General features: G+C 36.6%; 1 protein-coding gene across 1 annotated transcript; it reads left to right on the top strand.

Moving 5' to 3' along the window:
• Positions 1–6284: 6284 nt before the first annotated feature.
• Positions 6285–13855, top strand: LOC106074907 (neuronal acetylcholine receptor subunit beta-4-like). Its single transcript, XM_056043133.1, has 6 exons — positions 6285–6847; positions 8017–8150; positions 8654–8828; positions 10238–10410; positions 12139–12315; positions 13123–13855. The coding sequence occupies exons 1-6, from the start codon at positions 6650–6652 to the stop codon at positions 13664–13666; spliced, it is 1401 nt and encodes a 466-aa protein (XP_055899108.1). The 5' UTR covers positions 6285–6649; the 3' UTR covers positions 13667–13855.
• The last annotated feature ends 982 nt before the right edge of the window (positions 13856–14837 follow it).

The following is a 14837-nucleotide window of genomic DNA, read 5'->3' as shown; positions in this document are numbered from 1 at the left end:
CTGTCCAGCCAGAGAAACTAGAAAGCTGTCCAGCCAGAGAAACTAGAAAGCTGTCCAGCCAGAGAAACTAGAAAGTTGTCTAGCCAGAGAAACTAGAAAGCTGTCCAGCCAGAGAAACTAAAAAGCTGTCCAGCCAGAGAAACTAGAAAGCTGTCCAGTCAGAGAAACTAGAAAGCTGTCCAGCCAGAGAAACTAGAAAGCTGTCCAGCCAGAGAAACTAGAAAGCTGTCCAGCCAGAGAAACTAGAAAGCTGTCCAGCCAGAGAAACTAGAAAGCTGTCCAGCAAGAGAAACTAGAAAGCTGTCCAGCCAGAGAAACTAGAAAGCTGTCCAGCCAGAGAAACTAGAAAGCTGTCCAGCCAAAGAAACTAGAAAGCTGTCCAGCCAAAGAAACTAGAAAGCTGTCCAGCCAGAGAAACTAGAAAGCTGTCCAGCCAGAGAAACTAGAAAGCTGTCCAGTCAGAGAAACTAGAAAGCTGTCCAGCCAGAGAAACTAAAAAGCTGTCCAGCCAAAGAAACTAGAAAGTTGTCCAGCCAGAGAAACTAGAAAGCTGTCCAGCCAGAGAAACTAGAAAGCTGTCCAGCCAGAGAAACTAGAAAGCTGTCCAGCCAGAGAAACTAGAAAGCAGTCCAGCCAAAGAAACTAGAAAGTTGTCCAGCCAGAGAAACTAGAAAGCTGTCCAGCCAGAGAAACTAGAAAGCTGTCCAGCCAGAGAAACTAGAAAGCTGTCCAGTCAGAGAAACTAGAAAGCTGTCCAGCCAGAGAAACTAGAAAGCTGTCCAGCCAGAGAAACTAGAAAGCTGTCCAGCCAAAGAAACTAGAAAGTTGTCCAGCCAGAGAAACTAGAAAGCTGTCCAGCAAGAGAAACTAGAAAGCTGTCCAGCCAAAGAAACTAGAAAGTTGTCCAGCCAGAGAAACCAGAAAGCTGTCCAGCCAGAGAAACTAGAAAGCTATCCAGCCAGAGAAACTAGAAAGCTGTCCAGCCAAAGAAACTAGAAAGCTGTCCAGCCAGAGAAACTAGATAGCTGTCCAGCCAGAGAAACTAGAAAGCTGTCCAGCCAAAGAAACTAGAAAGCTGTCCAGCCAGAGAAACTAGAAAGCTGTCCAGCCAGAGAAACTAGAAAGCTGTCCAGCCAGAGAAACTAGCAAGCTGTCCAGCCAAAGAAACTAGAAAGCTGTCCAGCCAGAGAAACTAGCAAGCTGTCCAGCCAAAGAAACTAGAAAGCTGTCCAGCCAGAGAAACTAGAAAGCTGTCCAGCCAGAGAAACTAGAAAGCTGTCCAGCCAGAGAAACTAGAAAGCTGTCCAGCCAGAGAAACTAGAAATCTGTCCAGTCAGAGAAACTAGAAAGCTGTCCAGCCAGAGAAACTAGAAAGCTGTCCAGTCAGAGAAACTAGAAAGCTGTCCAGCCAGAGAAACTAGATAGCTGTCCAGCCAAAGAAACTAGAAAGCTGTCCAGCCAGAGAAAATAGAAAGCTGTCCAGCCAGAGAAACTAAAAAGCTGTCCAGCCAGAGAAACTAGAAAGCTGTCCAGTCAGATAAACTAGAAAGCTGTCCAGCCAAAGAAACTAGAAAGCTGTCCAGCCAAAGAAACTAGAAAGCTGTCCAGCCAAAGAAACTAGAAAACTGTCCAGCCAAAGAAACTAGAAAGTTGTGGGGCTTAAGAAACTGGTTAAATTAGTGAGCTTTTTTCTAAATGGCAGTGAGAGGTTCGATTTCTATTTAAACCTTGTAAGGTTTAAACATTCAGATCTCACAATCTACTGAAGCAGGGGACAAAAAGCGTATCTGTTTCTCGACGGTTAACGAAGGTGTCGTGTGGTCACCACAATATCGAATCGCCTCTTCTTTCTAACGTAAATCATGTTTTTTTCTATTAAAATTGCATCTACCGAATCAAATCTCAAACAAATTTAATCGAGCCTCCTCGGTTCGGAAGCCAAGCGATCTACCACTCAGCCACCATCCCCCATTGTTCAATTAAGTCAGTTGAAACTCTATTTTCTGTACACGAGTGTTTTTTTTTTTAAAGTTGAATTACACAGAGATTACTTTGTTGTATTCATCAACCAAGAAATCAATTATTTAACAGTGTCCTATTCTTTAAGACATAACCAGTTCAACGGTTATATGCTGAGCACAACTTTACTACTTCATAATTAATGGTTTCTAAAATTGCTTTAAAAAAAATAGCAAATGCGAGAGCTTCTTGTGTTTGAATCCCGTTGAAGACTGACATTTTAAACTTAGGGATGTTCCCACCTCAACCTAATGTGAGAAGCGTGGTCGGGAGGCTAAGTACGCTTGGACTTGACTTGGTTTGGCTACCTATGAAGGGGGCTTGAGGTTCGACACCCGACTTGAGCAGAGTTGTGTTTACTGAGCGTCTAAAGGCAGCACAGAAAACCTCTCCCAGATCCCCCCCCCCCCCACAGGTTCACAAATGAGATTGGACCAAAGCGCTCTGAGCATGCTATAAGCATGAAAGTAGTGCTATAGAAAATCGATAATTTTATAGATACATGACACCCACGTTAAAGAAACAAATGAGTTACAAAAGATCAAAATGTCTGAAATAGTTACTTTACAAAAAAAAAAACGCTCTGCCTTAAAATTAGATAACATTGTTTCATTTTCTTACCCCATAGGTGTAAAAATAAAACTCCATGTTGACTTTGCTGTTGGATTCTGCCGGACACAACTTCTCGATGACTGCCCGGTGAGACAACAGGTCAGATCTGAGTTTGGATTTAGCTTCTCGCCATGCTGACATGGACCCGTTGAGGAGTGCCGAGACACAGTTTGCAGAGATAGTCCACCAGATCCAATGTAGCTTTAAGAAAGTCATGATCAGCATTATTAAGCCTTCTTGTTTTAGTTTATTCTCTGTTTTGGAGTCAGAAAGACTGGTCTCGTATTTCTATTCTAAAGACTAAATAAATAAAGTGGATTCAATTTAAGCAATAGTGCCTATAAGTTGTCTTATAGTAGGCATTACAGCAAGTCCGGCCCTTGTTTGCACTCCACAGTGATACAACACACAGTTCACGTCGGACAAATATTTGGTTTATCAATGACCTCTTCAAAGAGATCAATTCCTTTCACGAACCTTTGACCAGGTAAAGGATATTATCCCTTGACCAAGATGAAAGGTTGGCCGATACTTCACCGATACTCTGACTGTAGACCCTCGTCAACTAGATAAACTTCTGAGCCATTATAACTCCATACCTAGCTTATCAATGAGCTGTATGTCAACTTGGCCTAGTCTTAACATTGAGGAAAAGAAAGGAAAATGGGCAATGATTATTGCAGAAATAAATTATTCTTCTTTATTAAATTATTCCTTAAAGCACACCAACACACATAATAGCTAACAAAAAAAAAATCATCTTTTTACTTACAGCTTCAGGCTGAACTTTCTGTACGAAGCGGTGTAGCTAGTGAGATACTTAATAGTATTTACATTAGGCCATGAGAAGGAGAGGGGTGTTTACGATAAAACAACTGACATATTTAAAAATACTTGTTTTTCAATACATCTGTTAAAATGTATACTGACCCAAACGATACGTTGAAAAGCGATAGGCATCAGCATCGATTTAGTCTTTTAAAATAATCTACAAACTATTTAAAAATAAAACATGTATTCAAATGGGGAAAAACCATCTCGGCGTACACTGACAGCTAGATAGTGTTTGAATAGCTAAAAGCATTTAGTTTTGTTGAAACCAGAGTGATTCTCTTTTCAGAAATGTTCTGCTCCATTCTCCATATTGCTTTAATTTTCACGAGTTATCTCTACATTAACGAATCAGTTGGGTACTCTCTTTCATTAAGAGATACTATTTTATGTTGTTAAAACTAGTGTGGGTTTGAAACACGCTTGTGTCAATGGAATCTATATCACTTGTGCAATAATCATTGCCTGTCAAGAAAGATACCAGTGTACCATCAGACGTTAGAAGAACTCAAAAGATTTTGCGAAGTGTATGGAAGTAGACACAAATAGGTGGACGGCCTGGGTGGTATTTGTGTACAGGCTCCCTTGTTCATTGTCTTCAATGATACTGCATTTATTAATGTATTAATGCTAGGTATTTTCATATACTTTACCTATATAAATATATATATATATATATGTATACAGGGAGGGCCTTAGGCAAAGGCAAACTAGGTAGTCGCTTTAGACCTCTGATTAGTGGGGGTCTCGCACTAGACTCAAAGAAAAAAAAAAATTTTTAGAACAAGAATTGCGAAACAGGGCTTAAATCACAAACATAGCAGAACTGTCAACTTGCCCAGATCTAATCGCTGCTTTTTTTTTTCAAGGTTTATTCGCGAATATCTACTAAGTTTATATCTACTTGTTCGACTGCATATTTTAGTAGACCATTAATTCTTCCTGCTGGTGAAATGTCGAAACTTTGCTTCTAGCCTGGTGATCATGAATCGTCACTGAAGTATATTCGTGGTATCGGTGCTATAGGAATTGAACTTATGTGTTGATTTTGATATAGATACGGCACGTTTTATAATTCACTGCATATCTTTTGGTTTAATTTTGTGTTTTCCTATTTTATTTGGGGCCACTCTATTCACTTCACCTTGGGTATCGCTACTCACTTCACCTAGGGCCTCCAATTAAATAAGGACGGCCTTGTTATAAGATAAGCGCTCATGTTGTTTTCTTTAAGTTTTTAAAATCTCTAGCCTTCACAAAAGGTAAAGCGCTGGTGGCTGCACTATTTGCAAAGCCAAGAGAAGACATTTTTACTCTGTTCTTAACAAAATACAGAAGCAATCAAGGATTGGAGTTAACATTTGATCGAGGGGGGCTGAAGTTCAAATCCCGATCTAAGTTAAGTTGTGTTTGTTGAGAGCAGAAAGACAGCACAGAAACCTTCTCCCAGACAGACTTTACCCCCCCCCCCCCTCCCCAACAGGTTCACAAAAGAGACTGGCCAGGACGCATGCTTTAACACATTAAAAAAAGCTTAGATCAATGGCCTTTAGGTTTTTTTTTTCTTTTTACTTTTAATTAATTTCAGATTTGTTACTGGAGAGTTCAACATTGTTCCTTTGGGCACCGGCTTTTATGATATTTAGTTACATCCTTTAAAAAATAATAATTATAGAATGTACACCCAGAGACACACTATTTGCACACCCAGAGATACACTATTTGCACACCCAGAGACACACTATTTGCACACCCAGAGACACACTATTTGCACACCCAGAGACACACTATTTGCACACCCAGAGACACATTATTTGCACACCCAGAGACACACTATTTGCACACCCAGAGACACACTATTTGCACACCCAGAGACACACTATTTGCACACCCAGAGACACACTATTTGCACACCCAGAGACACACTATTTGCACACCCAGAGACACACTATTTGCACACCCAGAGACACACTATTTGCACACCCAGAGACACACTATTTGCACAACCAGAGACACACTATTTGCACACCCAGAGACACACTATTTGCACAACCAGAGACACACTATTTGCACACCCAGAGACACACTATTTGTACACCCAGAGACACACTATTTGCACACCCAGAGACACACTATTTGCACACCCAGAGACACACTATTTGCACACTTCAAACTATTTTGATTTAGATGTATCGAATGGGACTAAGGCAGCGGTTCTCAACCTTTTAAGCTCGGCGACCCCTTTTTACAATCCCCCACTCTGGCGCGACCCACCCCCTCCCCCGCTCACACACACAGCAATAGAAGAATATACTTTTTCGATGGTCTTTGGCGACCCCCTGGCAAATCGTCAATCGATCCTGAAGGGGGTCGCGACCCACAGGTTGAGAACCCCTGGATTAAGGGATTGCTGCTCTTCCTCAGTGTTGACATTTTATTTCTTAAAGTATTTTCCGCTGTCAAGTTGGTTTGCTTCATTATAGTAATTGTGTTTCAATATTTTTACAATAGTACACTACAAAACATTTGGTTGTCCATTCTTAATTTGACGACTTCACCAAATAAGATGTTAACCGATCTCAAGTGTCACTACCTGGCAGACACTTATGAAAGCGAAGGTGGTCGGTCGTTGTGTTGGACACTTAACTTAACACCCTAATTAGCTATTGGCTTTTTTAAAAAAGGAGATAAACTTAAAGCTATAAAGTATTTCAAAACGCAAGATCCATAATGCTCTCGTTTTCATTATGTAATAAATTATGTTCCTGAGTGGGAAGTGTTCGTTAAGCTACTTGGTGTTTGTTGGCAAAGCAAACTTGAAACGCTATGTTTCACCAGTTTACACCAAACTGCCATGACTCATTGGGAGAGGTCTGAGAGCTGTTATTTGTTTTCATTCAATTCACACATTAGTTTTGGTCGAAACACAGAGTCGCTGAGTAAATTCAACTAGCCACAAAGCAGCTAGCCTGATAACAGGAAACCAGGCCCATAAATCACATTCATTGATAGCATTGGTACTGCGTTGTACTGTTTTGCTACGAGCAGAAAAGACCCGTCATTTTTTTAGAATGAAAAGTTAGCGCCTCTCAAAGTGTCCTTTAAAATAAAGTTCTTAACTGTGTCCAGTTCGTCGAATCAAGACCTGAAAAGGAAAAGAAAAAAAAGTTTACATACATAGAATACAATGAGGTTAATCCTCCTGATACTTGTTCTGCCACTTTCCAATGTGTGGTCAGCCCTCAACGAATCTATGTCTAAATATCGCGAGGCCCAGGTGACCTTAAAGTCTGCACTTCTCTCCCATGGAGCAGTTCGTGGGAAGCTTTGTCCTGCACAGAGGATGTCAAAAGTCAATCTGACCATTAACTTCAGGGTTTACGAGGTAAAAGTCTTTATTTATGTTTAATCTATGTTCTAGTTCTTTAGTAGCTGGTTGTTGTTGTTTTTTTGTTGTTGTTTTTTTTGTTTTTTTTTACAACGATTTTATTAACTCCGTCCGTTTGTCTGTCTGGGTGGATGGAAATCCGGTACCCGATATTTCTTACACTTCCCATTCTCGGATTAAGTGGAAATTTTGCACAAATATTATTTAGTTGATTAATGTTCATGATCATACATTTATACAGAAAAAAACAACAAATATTTGATCAATCATACGTAATTAATTAATTTTATTAAATGGAAATGGTGTAAAAAATTGTGTAGAAAAATAGATCATTCGCTAAAAAATTTGTAAACTGTAGATATTTTACCTTTTATTTGTATAAGTAGCTCAGTAGCTAGCATGTCGGCCTTTGATCGTGGAGACTCAAGACTTTTGTTTCAGACTGCTTTTGAGAAGGCATCACGCAAACTTTCGCCCAGATACCTGCTCACCCAACGAACCCACCAACTAGGCCACAAAAGTGATTGGACGAGAGGACATTAAGCATGCTCTAAACAGGAACGTTGTAGTAAATAAAGAAAAAAACTAATACAAGACAAATATTTCCAATCGCAAACAAAGTATTATTAACATAGATCTATTTAAACTTAATTATAGGATTGATTCAAAATAATTAATGCCATTTCACTTCTTATAAGGTTTGTTTGGTTTTACTTATTTAATCAATGCTTTAGTTACTTGGTAGTTCTCTTTTTTTTTGTTGCTCTTGATATTGTTTTAATATGCATATCTAAATATATATAGGCCTTATGTAAATGTGACAAATCAAATAAAAAAAGTTGTATCATGCAAACGAATAGTTTAATTATAATAGTTCCATCATGAGCGCCAGTATAATTTTTTGAATTTTTTTTTATGAATATTGTTCTTTTTTTTTTTTTACCAAGCTTATATCCACTCACTCTGTCTATCTGTTACAAATTTTGAACATTTTGAGATAAGTGCCTTAATAAGGATAGAAATATACTTGGCTATGGCTATCGGTCTCGTTCCATGCTTTTAGTCACGTGACTTAAATTTACTTTAGTCAGATATAAGCAGCACTACCCACTCTGGATGATGTATTTATTTGACAAACAAAGTCTTGCTTCTATTCGGTCCTCCAGGTGTTAGCTTCTGATGATCTGGAGCAGTCTTTTACCACAGTCAGTTACATGGAAGTCAACTGGGACGACAATGATCTCACTTGGAACTCAGAGGATTACGAAGGCGTTAGCTGCATGCCTTTAACATTGGATGAGTAAGTAGATTTCAATGTATAAAATTATTATATTATATAACATAGTTCTAGTACATTCTACTTCAATTGTAAATTTACCTTTACTACCCCTTAATCTGTTTGGCCGTTGGGGCACCATCCAAGATTCGTCGACCGTCTTTCTCCTTTCCTCTCTGTCCTTTGCCTTAGCCAGAATCTCTCTCAATGTCAGGCATTTGTCTTTCCATACTATGTTAAGTATTGAACAGATTGCTGTGGACTGTGCTATTCAGGCCAGTAGTTCAGGTTTCGTTCTATTACATTCTAGTACGATTATAAATTACCAAAAATAATTTGCCATCCACTATAATTGGTTAGCAATAAGTGTTAGAATAGGTCTGTCAAGCATTTCTCCACATATCTGGCTTACCCAATTAAAGTGCCTTGAGATCGAATCCAGAATGTAGATTAGGGGCCTTTAAAAACCACCCATTTATTTTTAGAGGCCACGAATGGTTAACAAAAATATGTTTTTTTTCCCACAGGATATGGCACCCAAGCTTAGTGGTCACCAACGCAGCTGACCATGAAATGGTCATGATCAAACCTATGGACAATCAACTAACTGTGTGTAACAATGGTCACATCTTTTTGAAAACACCTGTTTTTCTCAAAACTACTTGCTATCTGGACCTAACTTTTTACCCATTTGATACCCAGGTAAAAAAAATTAAAATAAAAACACTTTACCCATTAGATACTCAAATAAATGAAAACACTTTACACATTTGATACCAAAGAAAATAAAAACACTTTACACATTTGATACCAAAGAAAATATAAACACTTTACAAATTTGATACCCAAGAAAATAAAAGCACTTTACACATTTGATACCCAAGAAAATAAAAACACTTTACACATTTGATACCCAAGAAAATAAAAACACTTTACACATTTGATACTCAGATGAATAAAAACACTTTACACATTTGATACTCAGATGAATAAAAACACTTTACACATTTGATACTCAGATGAATGAAAACACTTTACACATTTGATACTCAGATGAATAAAATACTTTACACATTTAATACTCAGATGAATAGAAACACTTTACACATTTGATACTCAGATGAATGAAAACACTTTACACATTTGATACTCAGATGAATAAAAACACTTTACACATTTGATACTCAGATGAATAGAAACACTTTACACATTTGATACTCAGATGAATAAAAACACTTTACACATTTGATACTCAGATGAATAAAAACACTTTACACATTTGATACTCAGATGAATGAAAACACTTTACACATTTGATACTCAGATGAATAGAAACACTTTACACATTTGATACTCAGATGAATAAAAACACTTTACACATTTGATACTCAGGGTGAATAAAAACACTTTACACATATGATACTCAGATGAATGAAAACACTTTATCCATTCGATACCCAGATGAATGAAAACACTTTACACATTTGATACTCAGATGGTTAAAAACAATGTACACATCTGATACCCTGGTTAATAAAATGAAATGTACGTGTGATATACATATTTATCTACAGTGTTTTCTTACTTTTCGTGGGTCGTTCTTTCCAGACCCACTCAAAATGAGCAAATATTCGCTACGTAGGTACTCATACGTTGACGTTGTTAGTTACTCATTATTATCATCTTTATATGTCCCTCCCCTCACCATTATATTAAAGCTTATCGAATTCTATTAAAAAATTAACATGAAACATAAAAAAAAACAACTTCTATTTAAATTTTCATAAAAGTTTTGAAATTCTTAAATCTAGATAAGTCATTTTAGAAATTTGACATTGTTGCATACCGGTAAAGATACATATTATTTTACAGCAAACTTACTGTTATGTATAAAATGACTTTTGGAGGAGTGCAGCTAAATCCCTCAAACGGACAGACAGACAAACCACACAAAACTAAAAGCGGTTATTCCCCTTTCGGGGGCCGCTAATAAAAATCTTAAGTATCGCTAATTCTCGTAAAGTCATGACAATCTATAATTCAGTAGGGACCATTAACCTGAATATTGTAAAAATTATTGACGATAATAATAATCATTATTGTTTTCTTAGGAATGTCAAATTCTAATCATGCCTTTTCCTGAAAATTGCCATTTCGAAGTACGAACTAAAACTATAGACTACATGCAAGATCCATTTCAACTCACAGGGGAATGGGAGATAACCCATCAAAATATGAGCACTTTCCACTATGATGTTGGTGATACCTATGAGCCTTTAGCTGAGTATGCAAATAATTTAATGTGTTTTATATTGTACATTCCCATCTCTTTCTTCGTTTATTCAGTTGCAATACTATCTACTATCTAGTTTGTTTTAGAATATGAAAGTGTAACAGTGGAATCAGTGGCGTAGCTTGGGTGGGGGATGTGGGGTCCAAAATTGAAAGACCCCCGGACACCCACTTGACGGAGGACCCCCAAATGAATGCCCTAAATTTTATTTTAAATTAAATATTAAATATGAATATGATATAGATGTCTTTACTGCACAGAAAGCACGGCGTGAAACATCGTCCCTTTAACATTATGTCGCCATTAAACAACGGTATTCTTCATTTAAAGAGTCCTAATGATTATTTTCTTTTTGTTAACTTTACTTAAATGCAGTACCAATTTGAATTTAGACATATATCTATAAAGTACATTATTTCAGGGGGCGCGGTGGTTGAATGGTTAAGCGTTTGGCTACCGAACCTGAGGTCCTGGGTTCGAATCCCGGTGAAGACTGGGATTTTGAATTTCGAGATTTTTAGGGCGCCCCTGAGTCCACCCAGCTCTAATGGGTACCTGACTTTAGTTGGGGAAAGTAAAGGCGGTTGGTCGTTGTGCTGGCCACATAACACCCTGCTCGTTAACAGTTGTTCAAAGAAATAGATGACCTTAACATCATCTGACCCATAGATCGCAAGGTCTGAAAGGGGAAACTTTACTTTTTACATTATTTCATGCCATGATGTCGAATCTCAAAATGCAAGGTCCCCTAAAAAGACCAAGCTCCCTCCCCCCCCCCCTCCGGGCCCACAGATTCCTAGCTACGAGTGGAATGTGTGGTTTTCATATTTACTCATATCAAAGATAATTTGTTTTGTTGAGGTCATTACAGAGATCCTTTCTACGAAACAAAAATATTTTAATTTATTCCAAGTCGATATCACTAAACGATTAAGCACACACTATTTATATACAATATAACTTAATTTCTATAATTGTTTTTAAAAAGTACTTAACTTGAAGCTTAAAACTTATTAATTGAAGGACCCTAGTTTATTATTGTCTCTCTTTTCTTTTAGTATAAGCATTTCAGACTAGAAACAAAAAATAAAACCATTTTTTTCTAACTAACGCGCTTTCATTCTCCGATCTTCTGTTTAAAAACTTGAACGTGCTCGAAACGAATGTTTAGCAAACTTCCTGTTTACACATCTCTTGAGACTTTGACGGGTACACCTACGATACTCTCTCTTTCTAGCTTGCTTCGTTTCGACTTAGCAATTGTTAGAAGTAAATCATAAAACCTTTATCTACCTTTCAATATATTTACATTTAACAATTCAAAGATCATTTTAAAAAAAAAGAAAGATGTAATATTCACGATAAATTAACATATACATCTTTTTATATTTAATATTTAATTGTTTTCTAAACTACCAGAGCCTAGCCATCTGGGAAATATAAAGTTTGAGCGCATAAAGAAAGTGTCAAAACTACCCCCGAGCCAAAAACGACGCTGTAGTGTTAACATCTTAACTGTCACTTCACTACTTTATGCTTTGATAAACATCTTCCACAGACTACAATTCCATCTCAAGCATTAAGCGACACAGAAAAACTAATTGCTTTCCCATATCTTTCTAGTTTTATTAAAATACATATACACCAGTTATTACAAAGAGTTTGTAATATTCTCAAATTTTCTTTCATAACATCCTACACTTGTCATGTGCTGTACAGAGTGACTTTCAGGATCTCGAGAAGCTGGCTCTTCTACACCATTACCATAATCACTCCTATGCTGCTCACTACACTGATGACAACCTGTGTCTTTCTTATCCCAGCTTACTCTGGAGAGAAGATTTCATTCCTGGTCACTATGTTTGTCTCTAATGCTGTCTTTTTAAACTTCATAGCGTAAGTACATCTGGATGTTTCAACGGTGTTTATAGATAGAGAGATGGAGGAGTGGCTACGTGAATAGATAGATAGATAGATAGATAGATAGATAGATAGATAGATAGATAGATAGATAGATAGATGGATGGATGGATGGATGGATGGATGGATGGATGGATGGATGGATGGATAGATAGATAGATAGATAGATAGATAGATAGATAGATAGATAGATAGATAGATAGATAGATAGGATAGGATAGAATAGAATAGAATAGATAGATAGATAGATAGATAGATAGATAGATAGATAGATAGATAGATAGATAGATAGATAGATAGATAGATAGATAGATAGATAGATAGATAGATAGATAGGATAGGATAGAATAGAATAGAATAGATAGATAGATAGATAGATAGATAGATAGATAGATAGATAGATAGATAGATAGATAGATAGATAGATAGAATAGAATAGAATAGAATAGAATAGAATAGAATAGAATAGAATAGATGGATAGATGGATAGATGGATGGATGGATGGATGGATGGATGGATAGATAGATAGATAGATAGATAGATAGATAGATAGATAGATAGATAGATAGATAGATAGATAGATAGATAGATAGATAGATAGATATTTTCATATTTGATTATATTTTGAACCATAAAATGCAAAATAAATTCAATAATTTCAAATATTTCACCACAAGTGAAACCTCTTTTTTCAAGAATTATCATGTTTAAAAAAATAATTGTTTTAATACAGACTAAAGATCAACAAAAATTATCTCATTTCTATTATCGTATCCTCTCAGTGGAACTATGCCTCGCACGATGAGCGACTCCAAAATACCAAGGATCACCATATTTTTAGTTGGAGTCATGTGTGAAAGCTTCTTCGCACTTTTGGCCACCATGTTTGTCATCAGCCGATACAACAGCGAGCAGAGGGAGAAGGCCAAGCGAGCTGAAGATGCTCTTTACAAGATCGTGACAGACGTGATGAAGCAAGATTCAAAACCAGATGTTCTCCTAAACAAGAGCGAGAAAGAAGTCTTAAAGGACACTACAGCGGAACAAAAATTCTCAACTTCTAATTTCGGTGCCAGTTCGGAAAACGCCCGGGTGGCTCTGTTTCTTTTAATGCAAAGGAAAAATCTCAGCGCCAAGCGCTTAAAAAAGTTCTTTACCAAGTTATCTGGAACTAAAATTTCACTGAAACGCTCTTGGTGCATCAAAGCTAAATATTGGGATTGCTTCTTCTGCATTTTCTTCACTGCTTGCAGTATTGCTTTTAATACAATAATTGTACTGCTACCAAATTCTTCATCTAATTCCTTGTTTCTTAACATTCATTGAAATTTGATTTCAAATTGAAACCCTTACGCCTAAAGTTAGCCCTAACACCACAGCCTCGATATTTTAACCCACCACCAAACCAAAGTCACTCTAACCCATACAATTATTTTAAAATATATATGTATTTAGCTCTCTGAAAATATATTGAAAAATGTCTTAGTTCAATTTTCTATTTTGTACTTGTTGCAAAAATAAGTAATTTCTACTTAATAAAATAATTAATGAAAGAAATATTGTGTTTTATTTTTTTAAATGGGTGGCCATGTGTAAAAGGAATTTTAATGTTATTGGTTTATTAAGAAAATGTAATAGCATCAATATAGGTCAAATCAATAATATCAATATAATGCAATCAACAATGAAAACACTAGCTTTCACGGTACAGAAAAAAAATCTTAATAATTACCGACTAAAAAGATTTATTATCTTTCGGAGTCACTTTAGATAATCTGTAAAATCAGAGTTTAAGTATAATATTGAACTAATAGAATAACAGAAAAAAATAATTAATGAAATAGTTTCGCAGCTAAAAATAAAGCATTACTCATTATGTTGTCAATGCGTTTTAAGACTGAGCTTGTTTGAAATTTAATTCTATATGACATAGTATGAATAGAACGCGTGTTATTCTATATGTTGAACTAATTTATGTACATTTTGTGAAGTTTAATATGATGTGCAATGCATATGCTATTAAGCCACATACACAGATAAAGAGGACACTCTCGATCATAGCCAGAGCTGGGCGCTTTAATTAAGTTGATATTGATTTACAGATGAGGTAAATTGTAACTTGTTAAACTAAAACCTTTTGTTCATTTTATGTTGTTTTTTATTTAATGCAGTTGGAAAACATTCCACTAAGACTATCAATGGCATCACATTTCACGTCTCGATAGATTGCCGTTTACTGATTGCCTTTGTCACTTTGCTAAACAAGAAATAACTTTCCAGTGTAGACAAATAGAACATTCGACAACAACTACTTGCACACATGTACATTTATGAGCGTGACTCAGCTTTGCATCTCACTTCTGTAAGGACAAAAGAAACACAGAAACAGACAAAATGAGAGACAGAGAAATTAATAGGAAAAGAAAGACAAACAGAGACATGGAGAGAGACATGGAGAGAAAATAAGAGAGAGACACTCACACAGGGAGAGGGAGGC

Source organism: Biomphalaria glabrata, chromosome 10 (genome assembly GCF_947242115.1).
Source record: "Biomphalaria glabrata chromosome 10, xgBioGlab47.1, whole genome shotgun sequence".
NCBI lineage: Eukaryota > Metazoa > Mollusca > Gastropoda > Planorbidae > Biomphalaria > Biomphalaria glabrata.
The sequence above is the reverse complement of the archived record's forward strand: the minus strand, read 5'-3'. Positions and strand labels throughout refer to the sequence as shown.